This window comes from Rana temporaria, chromosome 1 (genome assembly GCF_905171775.1).
Source record: "Rana temporaria chromosome 1, aRanTem1.1, whole genome shotgun sequence".
Lineage (NCBI taxonomy): Eukaryota > Metazoa > Chordata > Amphibia > Anura > Ranidae > Rana > Rana temporaria.
In genome coordinates, this window is record NC_053489.1 from 385,912,583 (window position 1) to 385,926,322 (window position 13,740).

General features: G+C 46.4%; 1 protein-coding gene across 2 annotated transcripts in view; it reads right to left on the reverse strand.

Moving 5' to 3' along the window:
* The window catches only part of SH3GL1 (SH3 domain containing GRB2 like 1, endophilin A2), a 305,491-nt gene extending 292,448 nt beyond the window's left edge, over window positions 1-13,043 (reverse strand). The window contains exon 1 of one of the 2 annotated variants that reach the window (XM_040322538.1): window positions 12,873-13,043. In XM_040322538.1, the coding sequence (XP_040178472.1) occupies window positions 12,873-12,917 (45 nt within the window). In that variant the 5' untranslated portion in view covers window positions 12,918-13,043. The remainder of the gene's footprint in view (window positions 1-12,872) is intronic. The other variant, XM_040322539.1, reaches the window with a different exon arrangement.
* Between the last annotated feature and the right edge of the window lie 697 nt (window positions 13,044-13,740).

Sequence of the window (13,740 nt, forward strand, 5' to 3'; positions counted from 1 at the left end):
AGGACACAAAAGGACGGAAGTACAATGTCCTCATTCAGGTGAAAAGCTGAAACTACCGTCGGAAGAAAGGAAGGCTGCGGGCGTAGCACCGCTTTGTCCTTGTGGAGGACCAAGTATGGCGACTTGCAAGACAAGGCCGCCAACTCAGAAACACGTCCGACAGATGTAATAGCTACTAGAAAAGCCATTTTCTGAGATAGCGTCGAGAGGAATTTCTCTGATGTTCTCAAAAAGGAGGCTCCTGAAGAGCCGAGAGCACCAGATTCAAATCCCACAGAGGAAGCGGTGGTCTAAATCGGGGGAAGCACGTCGAACCCCCTGCACAAAAGTACCCACCAGCGAGTGGGTCGCCAAGGGTCGTTGAAAGAAAACAGCCAAGGCCGAAATCTGCCCCTTAATGGTGCTTAAGGCAAGTTTCTGATCCACTCCACGCTTTAAAAACAGCAGGACCCTGGAAACTGAATACGCCCATGGACGCCACTCCATCTCCTCGCACATAGAGATGTAGGCCTTCCAAGTGCGATGATAGATCTTCAGCGGAGATGACTTCCGTGCCCTCAGCATGGTTGAAATGGCCGAATCCGACAGACCTCGGTCCCTTAGCACCTGGCTTACAATAGCCATGCTATAAAGCAGCGACTGTAAAGCAGGATGACGTATGGGACCTTGAGACAGAAGGTCCTCCCCCACATTGGCAGCCGCCAGGGTGCATGCGCCACCAAGCGCATGAGGTCGGCGTACCAATCTGGAGCGATTAGAATCACCTGGATCCTCTGTGTCCACTCTACGGAGCAGACGAGGAAGCAACTTCAGTGGGGGAAAGGCATAAATTAGCCGAAACTGACCCCACAGGGCCACCAACACGTCTGAAGCATCTGCCCAAGGATCTCTGGACCTGGCCATGAACCTCGACACCTTGCGATTGGGTCTAGAGGCCAGGAGATCCATGTCTGGTGTGCCCCACCTCCGGCAAAAGAGTAGAAACACCTCCGAATGCAACGACCATTCCCCCTGATCCAGCATCTGGCAATTTAGGTAGTCCGTCTGCCAGTTTTCTACGCTCCGGAATGTAAACAGCTGACAGAGCCAGCACGCTCCTTCCCGCCCACCGCAGGATGCAAGCAACCTCCGATGCCGCAGCCGAGCTTCTTGTTCCCCCCCCTGATGGTTGACATAAGCCACCGCCGTGGCGTTGTCCGACTGGATCCCGATTGGACGTCCTTGTAGCCTCTGTGACCACGAGGAGAGGCATAGCCTGATCGCTCGAAGTTCTAGTACATTGATCGGCAGGCGAGATTCGTCCAGCGACCCTGGGCCGACTGGATCCCCCAGATTACCCCCCCCCCCTCAACTGAGGCTGTCGTCAGTCGTGATCACAGTTTAATGGAAAGGAAGGAATGACTTCCCGGACTGAAGAGCCGGGGATCTCAGCCACCAACTCAGGGAAGCTCTCACCAGATGACTTACCTAAATCCGACGATCCAGAGACAATGGAGATCTGTTCCATTTGGACAGGATCTCCTCCTACACGACTTGAGTGTGGAATTGGGCATACGGTATTGCCTCGAAGGAGGCCACCATGAGGCCTAGAACTCGCATGCAAAAACAGAGAGATGACCATTTGCAGGATGCTAACAATTTCACCGCCGACTGGAGTGTCTGCAACTTCTCCAAAGGAAGGAAAACCTTTGCCTCCAAGGAGTCCAGAATTAATCCTAGGTACTCCAGACGCTGAGTCGGTACCAAAACCAACTTCTGAATGTTCAGCACCCAACCAAATTCCCGGAGGGTCCGACTGGCTATAGACACGTCCTCCTCTAATTCTGAGCTGGAAACCGCTCTCAGCAGATCATCGTCTAAGTAGCCCACGATAGCAATGCCTTGCTGTCTCAGCAAAGCCAGAATCGGGGCGAGCACTTTGGTGAAAACTTTTGGTGCTGACGCTAGGCCAAAGGGAAGAGCCACAAATTGATAGTGGTCTTCGCCGATCGCAAAGCGCAGAAACCTCCAATGCCCAGTGCAGATGGGGACATGCAAGTATGCGTACTTGATGTCCAGGGATGCCAGAAAGTTCCCCGGATGGAGCACAGCAAACACCAAACGAATGGATTCCATCCTGAACTTTCGCACCCTCACAAAAGGCATTGAGGGCCTTTAGGTCCAAGATCAGAAGGACACCGTCCTTCTTTGGGACCACAAACAGATTCGAATAGAATCCCTGAAACCTTTCCTAAAGTGGCACAGGTAAAATTACCCTGCACCTGAGCAAGTCTTTTACTGCTCCCATTAAAGCAGCCCTACGAGCCGGAAGGAGGGGAAGATTTGAGGGAAAGAATCTGTTTGGTGGACAAGAAAGAAACTCGTACCCCAAAGTTACCACCTCGTATACCCACTGGTCGGAGAGCAGGGAGGTCCACCAAGCTGCAAACCCGCGAAGCCGTCTCCCCACCCTTGAGTCGGACGGGGGCAAAACTTCATGCAGTAGCAGGATTGGTAGCCGGCTTGTTTGGCTTGCGCACCCAGGGACGCTTATGTCCCCCAGCTGGAGCTTTGTCAGACTGGGAGGATCTGCCGGCTGAACCAGACTGACAAAAATGCAGCTTCTGCACGGAATAGGAGGGCCCGGCTTACGGTGCGGCTCCTTCCCCTTAGAGGACTGAGGGAGAAGTGTGCTCTTACCTCCAGTGACATCCTTAATAATGTCGTCCAGCGAGGTACCAAAAAGCCTCCCACCTTTGAAGGGCAAATCTGCTAGAGCTTTTTTGGATGCTTAGTCATACCACGGCCGATACAGATGCTCTGGAGATCAAGGGAGCTGCATCCAGAGCGGCATCAAAAACATACACAAGGCCCTGTTCTAACTGATCGGCCAACCTCACATACTCAGGGGGAGCTGATGTTCCTCCATTGTCTGGCGCAAAATCTTTGCCCATTCAGTAAGTGCCTGAGACACCAAAGTTGCAGCCAAAATAGGCCGCAACGCAGACCCCAGCATGGTGAACATGGAACGGGTCACAGCTTTGGACCTCCTATCAGTAGGGTCCTTAAAAACTGGGGTCCCCTCTACCAGGAGAGTGGTTACCTTATTTAGCCGAGAGACCGGGGGGTCCACGACCGGAGGAGAGGCCGATTTTTTCAAAAGGCTCTCCTCAAAAAGATAACGGGCCGCCATGCGCTGAGAGACCACAAAGGACTTCTGCGGCCGTTCCCATTTCTTTTCTATGAACTTATCAAAGAAAGTAACATAAGGAAAAACTTTCACAGAGCGGTTACATTTGTGTGACCCCCTCTGTGGAAGTCCCAGCTGCATCCTCCAGCTTGAGAGAGTCCCTCATAGCATCAACAAGTGCCCTATCTTGCACCGACCCGGATGAGGGGTCCTCCTCACCAGGGAAGGTCCTGGTCCGCATCCTCTGACATACCAGAAACGAAATACCTGCGCCGCAGTCAGGCCCGAATCAGAGCATTCCCCAGAAGATGGCGGGGAGGGGGCGCTTTTTACCCCCTCTTACGCCCTCACGCCGCTTCCACCCTGGCAACACATGATTCCAGGACTGCCGACAGCATATCCATGGGAACCACAGGGGCACCGTCTGCTGCCTCTAGCAATTTAGGGGAAGAAAGGCCAGATACTGACTCCATATTCACCCACTGACAGCCCTCAGGGACTAAGTGAAAAACACTCAAGAAGTCCACCCTCCTTGCTGCACCGGCCGGGGGGGGTTACCCAGGGGACTCACCACCCAGAGGGAGACCGCTCAGCACCGCTGCCCGCCTTCCTTGTATGCACAGCGTGTGTGTGTGAGAGGAAAAACCAGAGGGAAAAAACTGAGGTGAAAGAGCTGCACGCCGTTCAAAAAGCCAGTGCTAGAGGCCAAAACCCACTGCAAAATGTCCGCCAGACGCCTCAGATAAAAGGATGTGGACTACAAGAAAATGGCCGCCCACAATAACGACCTGCGCCACAGTGTGGCCGCCAATGGAAATTCCAATAGAGAAAGCAGGCACACTAAAAATGACGTTGGCGCTGCAAAAAATGGCGCCTGAGCCCCGCAATGTGGACGAGAAGGCCGTGCCCAGGAGAGAGACCCCCCCCCCCTCACAGAAAGCGGACCCCGGCACCCAACAGGGACCAGGAGTCCCCCCACAGCAACACCACGTTTTCAGCAGGGCCCTAGGGCAGGAGGGGAAAGGGCGACAGAGCAGAAAATGGGAGGACAGGATAACCCCTTAAACCCAGAAATGCCCAGCTGTTCCATCCTGCCGAGGCCGGAGGAACCATACTTACCCATCCTTGCGAGGACTTGCTGGCGCGTCCCTGACAGACCCAAAACCGATGGTACGGAGAAGCTGTCAGCTCGGTCCACTGTGAGTGAGACAACAGCAGCCCAGTCATATGTGGACCCCGGAGCATATGCTCACCGGCCACCCCTGGAGCCACGGGGTATGTCGTGGCCGACCCAGCGCGTAGCTAAGGTCTGCTCATGCTCGATGGCCGGACTGGGAGGACTACAAGGATCTATAATATCCAGCCTGTCACCCAGCTGGCAGTTGATAGACGAATCACAAAAAAAAATAAAAATAAAAAATAAAATTTCCGGACTCTGGGACGTCACATCTAAAAATTGGTAGGCTGCAATATAATAATTGCTTGCTTTTGGGTTTAAAGTGTTACTAAACCCACAACAGTAAAATCAGTTTGTACAGTACAGTAAAGCATACTTGTTATACTCACTGTGGATACTAAGGGGTTATTCCTGCACATTGTGTAAAAAGGCTTTTGATCCTGTGTAGTACTTGACGTGATTGTAGCCGTATTAGTGCAATTGTGATGAAGAAAATTGAGTACTGTCCGTGAAAAATTGTATGTTACTGCAAATAAAAAAAGTATCACGGACAGTACTCAATTTTCTTGATCTGTGTAGTATGATCCTTCCCTTCTTCCACAGTCCCAAATTCATCTCCTGATAGTACAGAGCATTGGGTATATATATATATATATATATATATATATATATATATATATATATATATATATATATATATATATATATATATATATATATATATATATATATATATATATTAGTGCTGTCAAACGATTACAATTTTTAATCGCATTAATGTCATAGTTAACTCACGATTAATCTATCTAATTTATGACGAATTTCCCCACAAATATCGCACAATTCTGCAAGTGATAATTTATTATCGCTGTTTTCTAGCTGATCTAAAACCATTTTTGACATAAAGGGACACTTTTGGACAATCTACAGTTTTTCAGGCAGAAAGAATAGTTTTTATTATATAAAAGTACATGTAGGGCACTGGGCAGACCACTAGGGACAAGGGGGGTGTGTATTTTTTACATACAGTACTGTAATCTATAAGATTACAGTATACTGTGTGTATTGTGTTTGTTTACTTTTTTAAATTTGGCGCCGTTCTCCGCTCCCGTGCGTCGTAAGGAACGGAGCTCGGCGGCACACAGGCACTGTGAATCGAGCGAGGAGGACCCGCCGAGCGAGGAGGACCCGCAAAGCGAGGAGGACCCGCCAAGCAAGGAGGACCCGCCAAGCAAGGAGGACCCGCCAAGCAAGGAGGACCCGCTCGATCACACAGCGGGGTGGCATCGCTGGATCCAGGGACAAGGTGAGTAACTTGCCTGTGAATCCAGCGAGAAGGTAAGCCGCGCCGCGCCGCTGCACACTCTGCATGTCCACCCCGAGGGCTCCTGCGTTAATCGTGCGATAAAAATATTGACGGCGTTAACATGGGTTTGCGTTAACGCCGTTAATATCGCGTTTAACGCACAGCCCTTATATATATATATATATACACACATACATATACACACACACACACACACATATATATATACATACACACACACACATAATATACACACACACACTTTTTTGGGGGGGAGGGTACCTGTGAATAGCACAGGGCCAATCAGCACTGTCCAAGAAGAGTGTGAGGGGACATGCAGCCTCATAAAACAGTTAGAAGTGAATGAAAACTCCTCCTACACGCTTTAGTTCTTGGCCAGACAATGATAGAAGTTTGAAGACTGCTATATATTGCAGATGAGAAAAGGTATTTAGCAGTTTATTTTTACTAAATTAATTGCATTTCCATGTTCTGTGTACTGTGGGAGACCAAATTTGGTGAAGGAAAGGCCCCAGGCTTAGTAACACTAATACCACTGCATCTCAATTTTTAAACGCTAAAAGTGGAGGCTGCATGCAAGGCCACCGTGAGCTTTAGTTGCTAGGTTGAGAAAGATGTGAAAATTGCACATGGCAGGGATTCCACAATCTTGCTGGCGGAACAAGATTGTCAGGGAAGTGTCAGACGCAGATGGAATCTATTTTTTACCCATCAATTGTGGCTGGTATTCGTAGGCAAAGATGTGAGATTTGAGTGAGGATTTTATTTTTGGAGGTTCAAATGATTTGCTCTTGTGCCCCGGAGTTAAGAAACCAGATCAAAGTGTGGCCAATCTTACCTAGATTATTATCAACTATGTCTGCTGTAACAAATGATAAAGCATAACAGTAAGAGTTTATATAGTGCTGCGATTTAATATCACGACGATTCCTTTAAAAACCACTTCCAGACCTGCGCACGACGATGTACGTCCTTTTTTTAAAGATGGATATCTCGGTAACGACAGCAGCTGCTGCCACAACCGAGGTATCCATCTTTAGTGTGAGCGGTCCTGTACACGATAACGGCAGTCTTCGCGGCGGATTCGCCGTTATCGGTAGCGGGAGAGGGCCCCCCCCCCTCCGCCGCTTACCGGAGCCGTCGATAGCGGCGGAGGAGATCGGGACCGTTCGGCTGTTCACTCTATTACAAGGGATGTTTACATTCCTTGTAATAGGAATAAAAGTGATCACATTTTTTTTTTTCAGTGTAAAAAGTAATAAAATAAATCAAAATAAATAAGCCCCGTCCCGACGAGCTCGCGCGCAGAAGCATACGCGAGTAGCGCCCGCATATGAAAACGGTGTTCAAATCACACAAGTATCGCCACGATCGTTAGAGCGAGAGCAATAATTCTAGCCCTAGACCTACTCTGTAGCTCAAAAAATGCAACCTATAGAATTTTTTAAACGTCGCCTATCGAGATTTTTAAGGGTAAAAGTTTGACGCCATGCCACGAGCGGGCGCAATTTTAAGTGCGACATGTTGGGTATCATTTTACTCGGCGTAACATTATCTTTCACAATATATAAAAAAATTGGGCCAAATTTATTGTTGTCTTATTTTTTTTTAATTCAAAAGTCATTTTTTTCCGGTTGTAAGACCGCTGCGCAAATACGGTGTGACAAAAAGTATTGCAATAACCACTATTTTATTCTCTAGGGTGATATATATATATTATATATATATATTTTCTATATATATATATATATATATATATATATATATATATATATATATATATATATATATATATATAATGTTTGGGGGTATTAAGTAATTTTCTAGCAGAAAAAAATGTTTTTGTCTTGCAAACACCAAATCTAAAAAACACCTAAGGTCTGGAAGTGGTTAAAGTGACATCTGTGTAGAAAATTTTATTTTAAAAGTGCAATCTGTGCAGAAATATATGGCAAAAGGTGATGAACCTGCCGTGCTCCCATTCCTCTTGTGCCCTCACTTACCTGCTATCCATGTAGGACAAACCCCCCAAAATATTAAAATATATAATAATAATAATAGTTAAAAAGTCGGGTCTGAGCATGTAGGCCCTTTACAAAATAATCTGGAGTGGGTGACTGGGGACAAAGAGAAGGCAAATGTATTAAATATTTTCTTCAGCTCTGTGTATACAAAGGAGCATGGGGGAGCTCATGTCCATAATGAGGGTGGTAGCGACAGCCCCAAATGATACACCTGAAAACATTTGGGCCAATTGCGGCCCGCGGTCTGGTTTTATATGGCCCCCACTTGCAATTTGCTTTTATCACTTTTGTGCTTGAGCTTGGTTTTAAAATATATATATTCTCTAATCCAATAAGAATAAAAAATGTATAATTGCTCATCCTTGCCCTAAGTGGAGCTTGGGGGCCACAGAAGAGATAAAGGCCAGATTTCTCAGGGGATAAAGAAGAGAAAATATATATTTTTTTTTTTTTTACAACCTGACCTCATCCTTACCCTGAGCGGAGCTCTGGGATTTGTTTGGGGGCAAAGAGGAGAGAGATAGATAGATAGATAGATAGATAGATAGATAGATAGATAGATAGATAGATAGATAGATAGATAGATAGATAGATAGATAGATAGATAGATAGATAGATAGATAGATAGATAGATAGATAGATATTCACCACACACAGCCACAAAAGGTAGGAGAATTATTTTTGGGCAGTGTATTGGTGCTCGGACGAACACACTGACACAGAATTTTAATGGTTCAAAGAATGTGAGGCAAAATAGTCGGCCCTCATGCACGTTCACTTCATCAAATCTGGCCCTCTTTCAAAAAAGTTTGGACACCCCCGATTTAGATAAAGGTGGATAGAGCTCCTGGACCAGATGGCATACACCCACGGATCCTAAAAGAATTGAGCTCTGTCATTTCAATGCCATTGTTTCTAATATTTAGGGACTCGTTAATGACTGGAACGGTACCACTGGATTGGCGCATGGCAAATGTGGTGCCCATATTTAAAAAAGGATTTACCAAGTAACTATAGACCTGTTAGATTAACTTCTATAGTCGGGAAGATACTGGAGAGTTTAATAAAAAGACCACATGAAAAAGGAAAAAGGTACCCCTAGGGGCTTTGAGTTGCAGCAATAAGCACAAATGCATTCAATGGAAAATATAAAAAATTATATAATTTATTCGAAAAAGAATAGGTTACAGAATAGAAAAAACATCTGAGGATTAGGACATGAACTCCAAAAGTATCAAATTTAAAAACACATAGGTACAATCAATATAAACTCATACAACGATGTAGTAATTAACTTATGCGCAAGCCTCCGACGCGTTTCGACCCTTGTGCTGGTTTTGCAGGCATAGGTTCTATAAGGAAATATGTACACATAGATGAAATTTAAAAAAAAACAAGCATATATGTATCAAACAGTAATAAAAAACTCTTAATAGTCCCAGAGTCCAGTGTAATACTGTAGCAGCGCTATTCTCAAACCACTGTTTGAAAGACCTCTATATGTAGTGCATATAGGAAACAATAAGAGTGCAGGTAAACAAGATGTCATTGATCATAATATTCCTTAACCAGTGCTCCTTTCACCAGGGGGTAGTCACCACGTGGGGGGATGTTCTCCCCTTTTGGGGATGCATTCACCAAACTGTGAAATAAAATCAGCATGGAACAATCATCTGCATCTGTTCTGAATATTGCACTGTCCACCACTTGCTTCCACTTGAGTCCAAACCGCAATCCCATAAAAGGAAATTAATTCATATAGTGCAATACCATTTAAAAAGTTTATTAAAACCCCACAGGTACCCCTTATACAAATGTGTACCCCAAGAAAAAAGATCTCAAGCATGTATTATGTTACTGTGCCTGTGTTTTGCTCCGGTGACCAGGACAATGAAGCCGCTCTGTTATCAGTACGTCTGCAGACTTCCCTGTTCCTGGTCCTTGGAGCGCTCACAGTGCTTCCGGTCGTTCGATAGGAGTCACGCTCTGACACGTCATTGGCTGACTTCGTCTGAGGGCGTGACTCAACCTATCGACAGCCTGTTATATATGCCCGCGCGTCTCGCTTCTCCCGCCCATTGGCTGACGCCAGTCTCGTTCGCGTCATTTCTACACAGGTGCGCTCGCAACCTTTGAGGATCTTGACATACTATGGGCGGAAGCGAGCGGAGTTGTTCCGGCACAGTCGCAATGATCACATTGAGGCTCATGCCAGACTGAGGGCGGAACACTCACCTATTGATCGTACGATCTCAGTGTCAGCAGTGCTCATCCAAATAATGATTAGATACGGGTGAGCCTTTACAACACACCGAGTTTAAAGGCAAACATAATTTATACCCCAGTACATTAAAGTGGAGGTTCACCCAAAAAAAAAATTTTTAACATTACATTCAGCCGAGTTGTCCTAATGACAATCGGCTGTTTTTTTTTTTTTTCGTACATACCGCATTTTCACCGCCACTTCCGGGTATGTCTTCTGCGGGACTGGGCGTTTCTATCTGATTGACAGGCTTCTGACCGTCGCATACTACGCGTCACGAGTTGCCGAAAGAAGCCGAACGTCGGTGCGCAGGCGCCGTATAGGGCCGCACCAAAGTTCGGCTTCTTTCGGCAACTCGTGACGCGTAGTATGCGACAGTCGGAAGCCTGTCAATCAGATAGGAACGCCCAGTGCCGCAGAAAACATACCCGGAAGCGGCGGTGAAATACGGTATGTACGAAAAAAAAAAAAAAACAGCCGATTGTCATTAAGACAACTCCGCTGAATGTAATGTTATAAAAAAAAATTTGGGTGAACCCCCGCTTTAAAAACAGTGCATTATATTAAACCCACCTGGATTCTTTTCGGCTGATGGACCTGACCAAATGTGCCCCTCTCCAGGGTTTTTATATTTTTCTATACCCCAAAATGTTAAATGTGAGGGGTCTTTGTTATGTACTTGGGCGAAATGTTTACCAACGTTGTGTTTAGGGAAACCTTTTTTAATATTCTGAATGTGTTCCCTAATTCTCACCATGAGCGGTCTTTTAGTTCTGCCTTCATATTGCAGATTGCATGTACATTGCAGTACGTATACCACCCCCTTTGTATGACAGCTGATAAAATCCCTAAGGCCTCGTACAGACGAGAGGATATCCGCTGAAAACGGTCCGCCGGACCGTTTCCAGCGGATAAATCCTCTGGCGGATTTTGATCTGATGGCTGTACACACCATCAGATCAAAATCCCCGTGGAATACATCCGCGGCGACGTGAGCGACCCTGGAAGGTAAATACTTCCACGCATGCGTCGAATCAATACGACGCATGCGAGGGATGGGATCGGACAGACTTATCCGGTGAGTCTGTACAGACGACCGGATCAGTCCGCTGGACTGGATTCCAGCGGATAGATTTCTTAGCATGCTAAGAAATTTTTATCCCCTGGGAATCCGTCGGCTGGATTTTTATCCGCTGGGAAATGTCCGCTCGGACGTACACACGACCGGATCTATCTGCTGGAACCGATCCGCGGATAAATCCCAGCGGATAGATCCGGTCGTCTGTACGAGGCTTAATTGTGTAGGTCTGTCCTGTTTTGGTGGAGGCAAAATCAAGCCTTTTGTTTTGTGGTCTTTTTGAGTGCCTGCATGCATAGCAGTATTTGCACGGAACAAATCCCTTACTATTGAAGAAATTATGCCCGCTTTTGGGTGATGGTTCTATCACATTTTTTACTACTATGTCTCTCAGGATTGGAGCCCTTTTGTAAACTATATTTGGCTTATCTGGTAAAATATTTGTATGTGTTTATAGTTCAAATATTGATATTTGCACTGTTTAGCACTAAAAACAGTAATTTTAGGTACTTTTTTTGCAGTGCCGGTAAAAAATGTGGATTTGCCAGTAAATTTCATGCTTTTTTGCCAGTAATAAATTGGCGCCGTTCGTAAATTTTGTTGTTCTGCCAGTAAATTTCACTTCAGGGGGTTGGCAACACCGGTCCCCCCCCCCATTTACATCAGTCTCCTCATCAGAGTTCCCCAAGATCTTCACATCAGTGTCCTCATCAGTCTCTCGCTCCCTTATTGACATCAGTGTCCTCATCAGTCTCTCGCTCCCTTATTGACATCAGTGTCCTCATCAGTCTCTCGCTCCCTTATTGACATCAGTGTCCTCATCAGTCTCTCGCTCCCTTATTGACATCAGTGTCCTCATCAGTCTCTCGCTCCCTTATTGACATCAGTGTCCTCATCAGTCTCTCGCTCCCTTATTGACATCAGTGTCCTCATCAGTCTCTCGCTCCCTTATTGACATCAGTGTCCTCATCAGTCTCTCGCTCCCTTATTTACCTCAGTGTCCTCATCAGTCTCTCGCTCCCTTATTTACCTCAGTGTCCTCATCAGTCTCTCGCTCCCTTATTGACATCAGTGTCCTCATCAGTCACTCGCTCCCTTATTTACCTCAGTGTCCTCATCAGTCACTCGCTCCCTTATTTACCTCAGTGTCCTCATCAGTCTCCCCCCCGTTATTTACCTCAGTGTCCTCATCAGACTCCCCCCCCCCTTATGTCAGTGTACCCCCCTAGAGCCCCCCTTAGCAGTAGGGAAGGGGCATTACTGTGGCAGGAGCAGGTCAGAACAGAAAGTTGTGTCTCCTTGTCAATGCTGGTAAAAGTGACTGGTTGGAGGAATTGAAGCAGAGTCAGACCATAAGCAGCCTCTGCTGACAGACCCCCAATCTGCGCACTTTGAGAATACACCACTGACCCTATGCACAGACTGTAGTTTGGATATAGCCCCCTCTATCTAAACAAAATAACAATTAAAATAAAATTCTCTTTTTCTCTATAAATTGTCCTTCCATGGTATGAGCATTCAGCACCCATTCCAATAAAACAGATTTGACAGTTGCCAGGTATCCCTGCCACACTCCTTGCACATCAGGCCTCCCATTGGTAAGATAAGTAAATGTCACACAATCTAGATACCAGCGTATAGCTTTATATTTGCAAAACTAGGTATAAGCCTTGCTCGTCCAATGCTCTAACCTCATGATTTCCATTGATGTTCCTCTGTTAGCGCCAAGCCCCCCGTCCAAACACAGAGTACTGCGCTCAGCTTCCCACACCACACAAGGGACGACTACAAGCCCAGCACAGGCGAACCCCAAATGACCACTAACCGCACTGACCTGGCTAGCTTTGTAGAACTGCTTCTTAAACCCAGCCACCGACATTCCTGCAAGTGTCCCCACCGTATAACTCCAGAAGTTCACTCAACTAGTCCAACTCAAGCCGTTCTCAGATCCCGGCTCAGGAAATTACAAGAGTTCACTTCCGGTATGGGGAGAGGAAACGGGGGAGGGCTGTGCAATGTACTACTTAGGACCAATGGCTTGAGCCTGCTGCGAGTAGCCTGCTCGATGCACCTCTCCGTGACGATGGCTTCCTTCTATTTCCCGGGGACGTGGCAGGCTCGCCTACAAACTATACTCTGAGGAATGAGCTGAAATTGTCCTATACTTCTGCTGCAGCTCATAACGTTCCTATGTTCCAATCTCGTGCCTTTTCTTTGGTAAAGGCTACTGAGAGGTAAAGCACACAACAACTAAAATAGTTTTCTCTCACAGGATGGGGCCAGCAAGTTTTAGGATGAGAAGTGCTGGGCTGAAGGACCGCTTGCAGTGTGCCTTGTTAAAGTGGAACTTCAGTCATTTGTTTTCCTCTCTCCATCTATTAAATCGTCTGCCCTTGTTGTTTTTAACTTTGTATAGTAAACGTTTTTTTTCTTCTGCCAGTAAATATCTTATACAGAACACTTCCTCTTTCTTATCTGGTAAAAAGCCTAGGCTTATGACATCATGCACAGCTCTCTCTCTCTAAATCTTGTGAGAGTTTGCCAGGAAGGGACGGGGAATGAGTCAAAAGAGAGCCAATGAGAGCTGCAGAGCTGGAGGTGTGCCTCTGTGTAAATCCAGGAAGTGAACAGACAGCAGCTTCAGCTGCCCACAGTTAAAATTATTACAGCCAGACTCAGTGGAGGGAGATTTGTTCAGCATA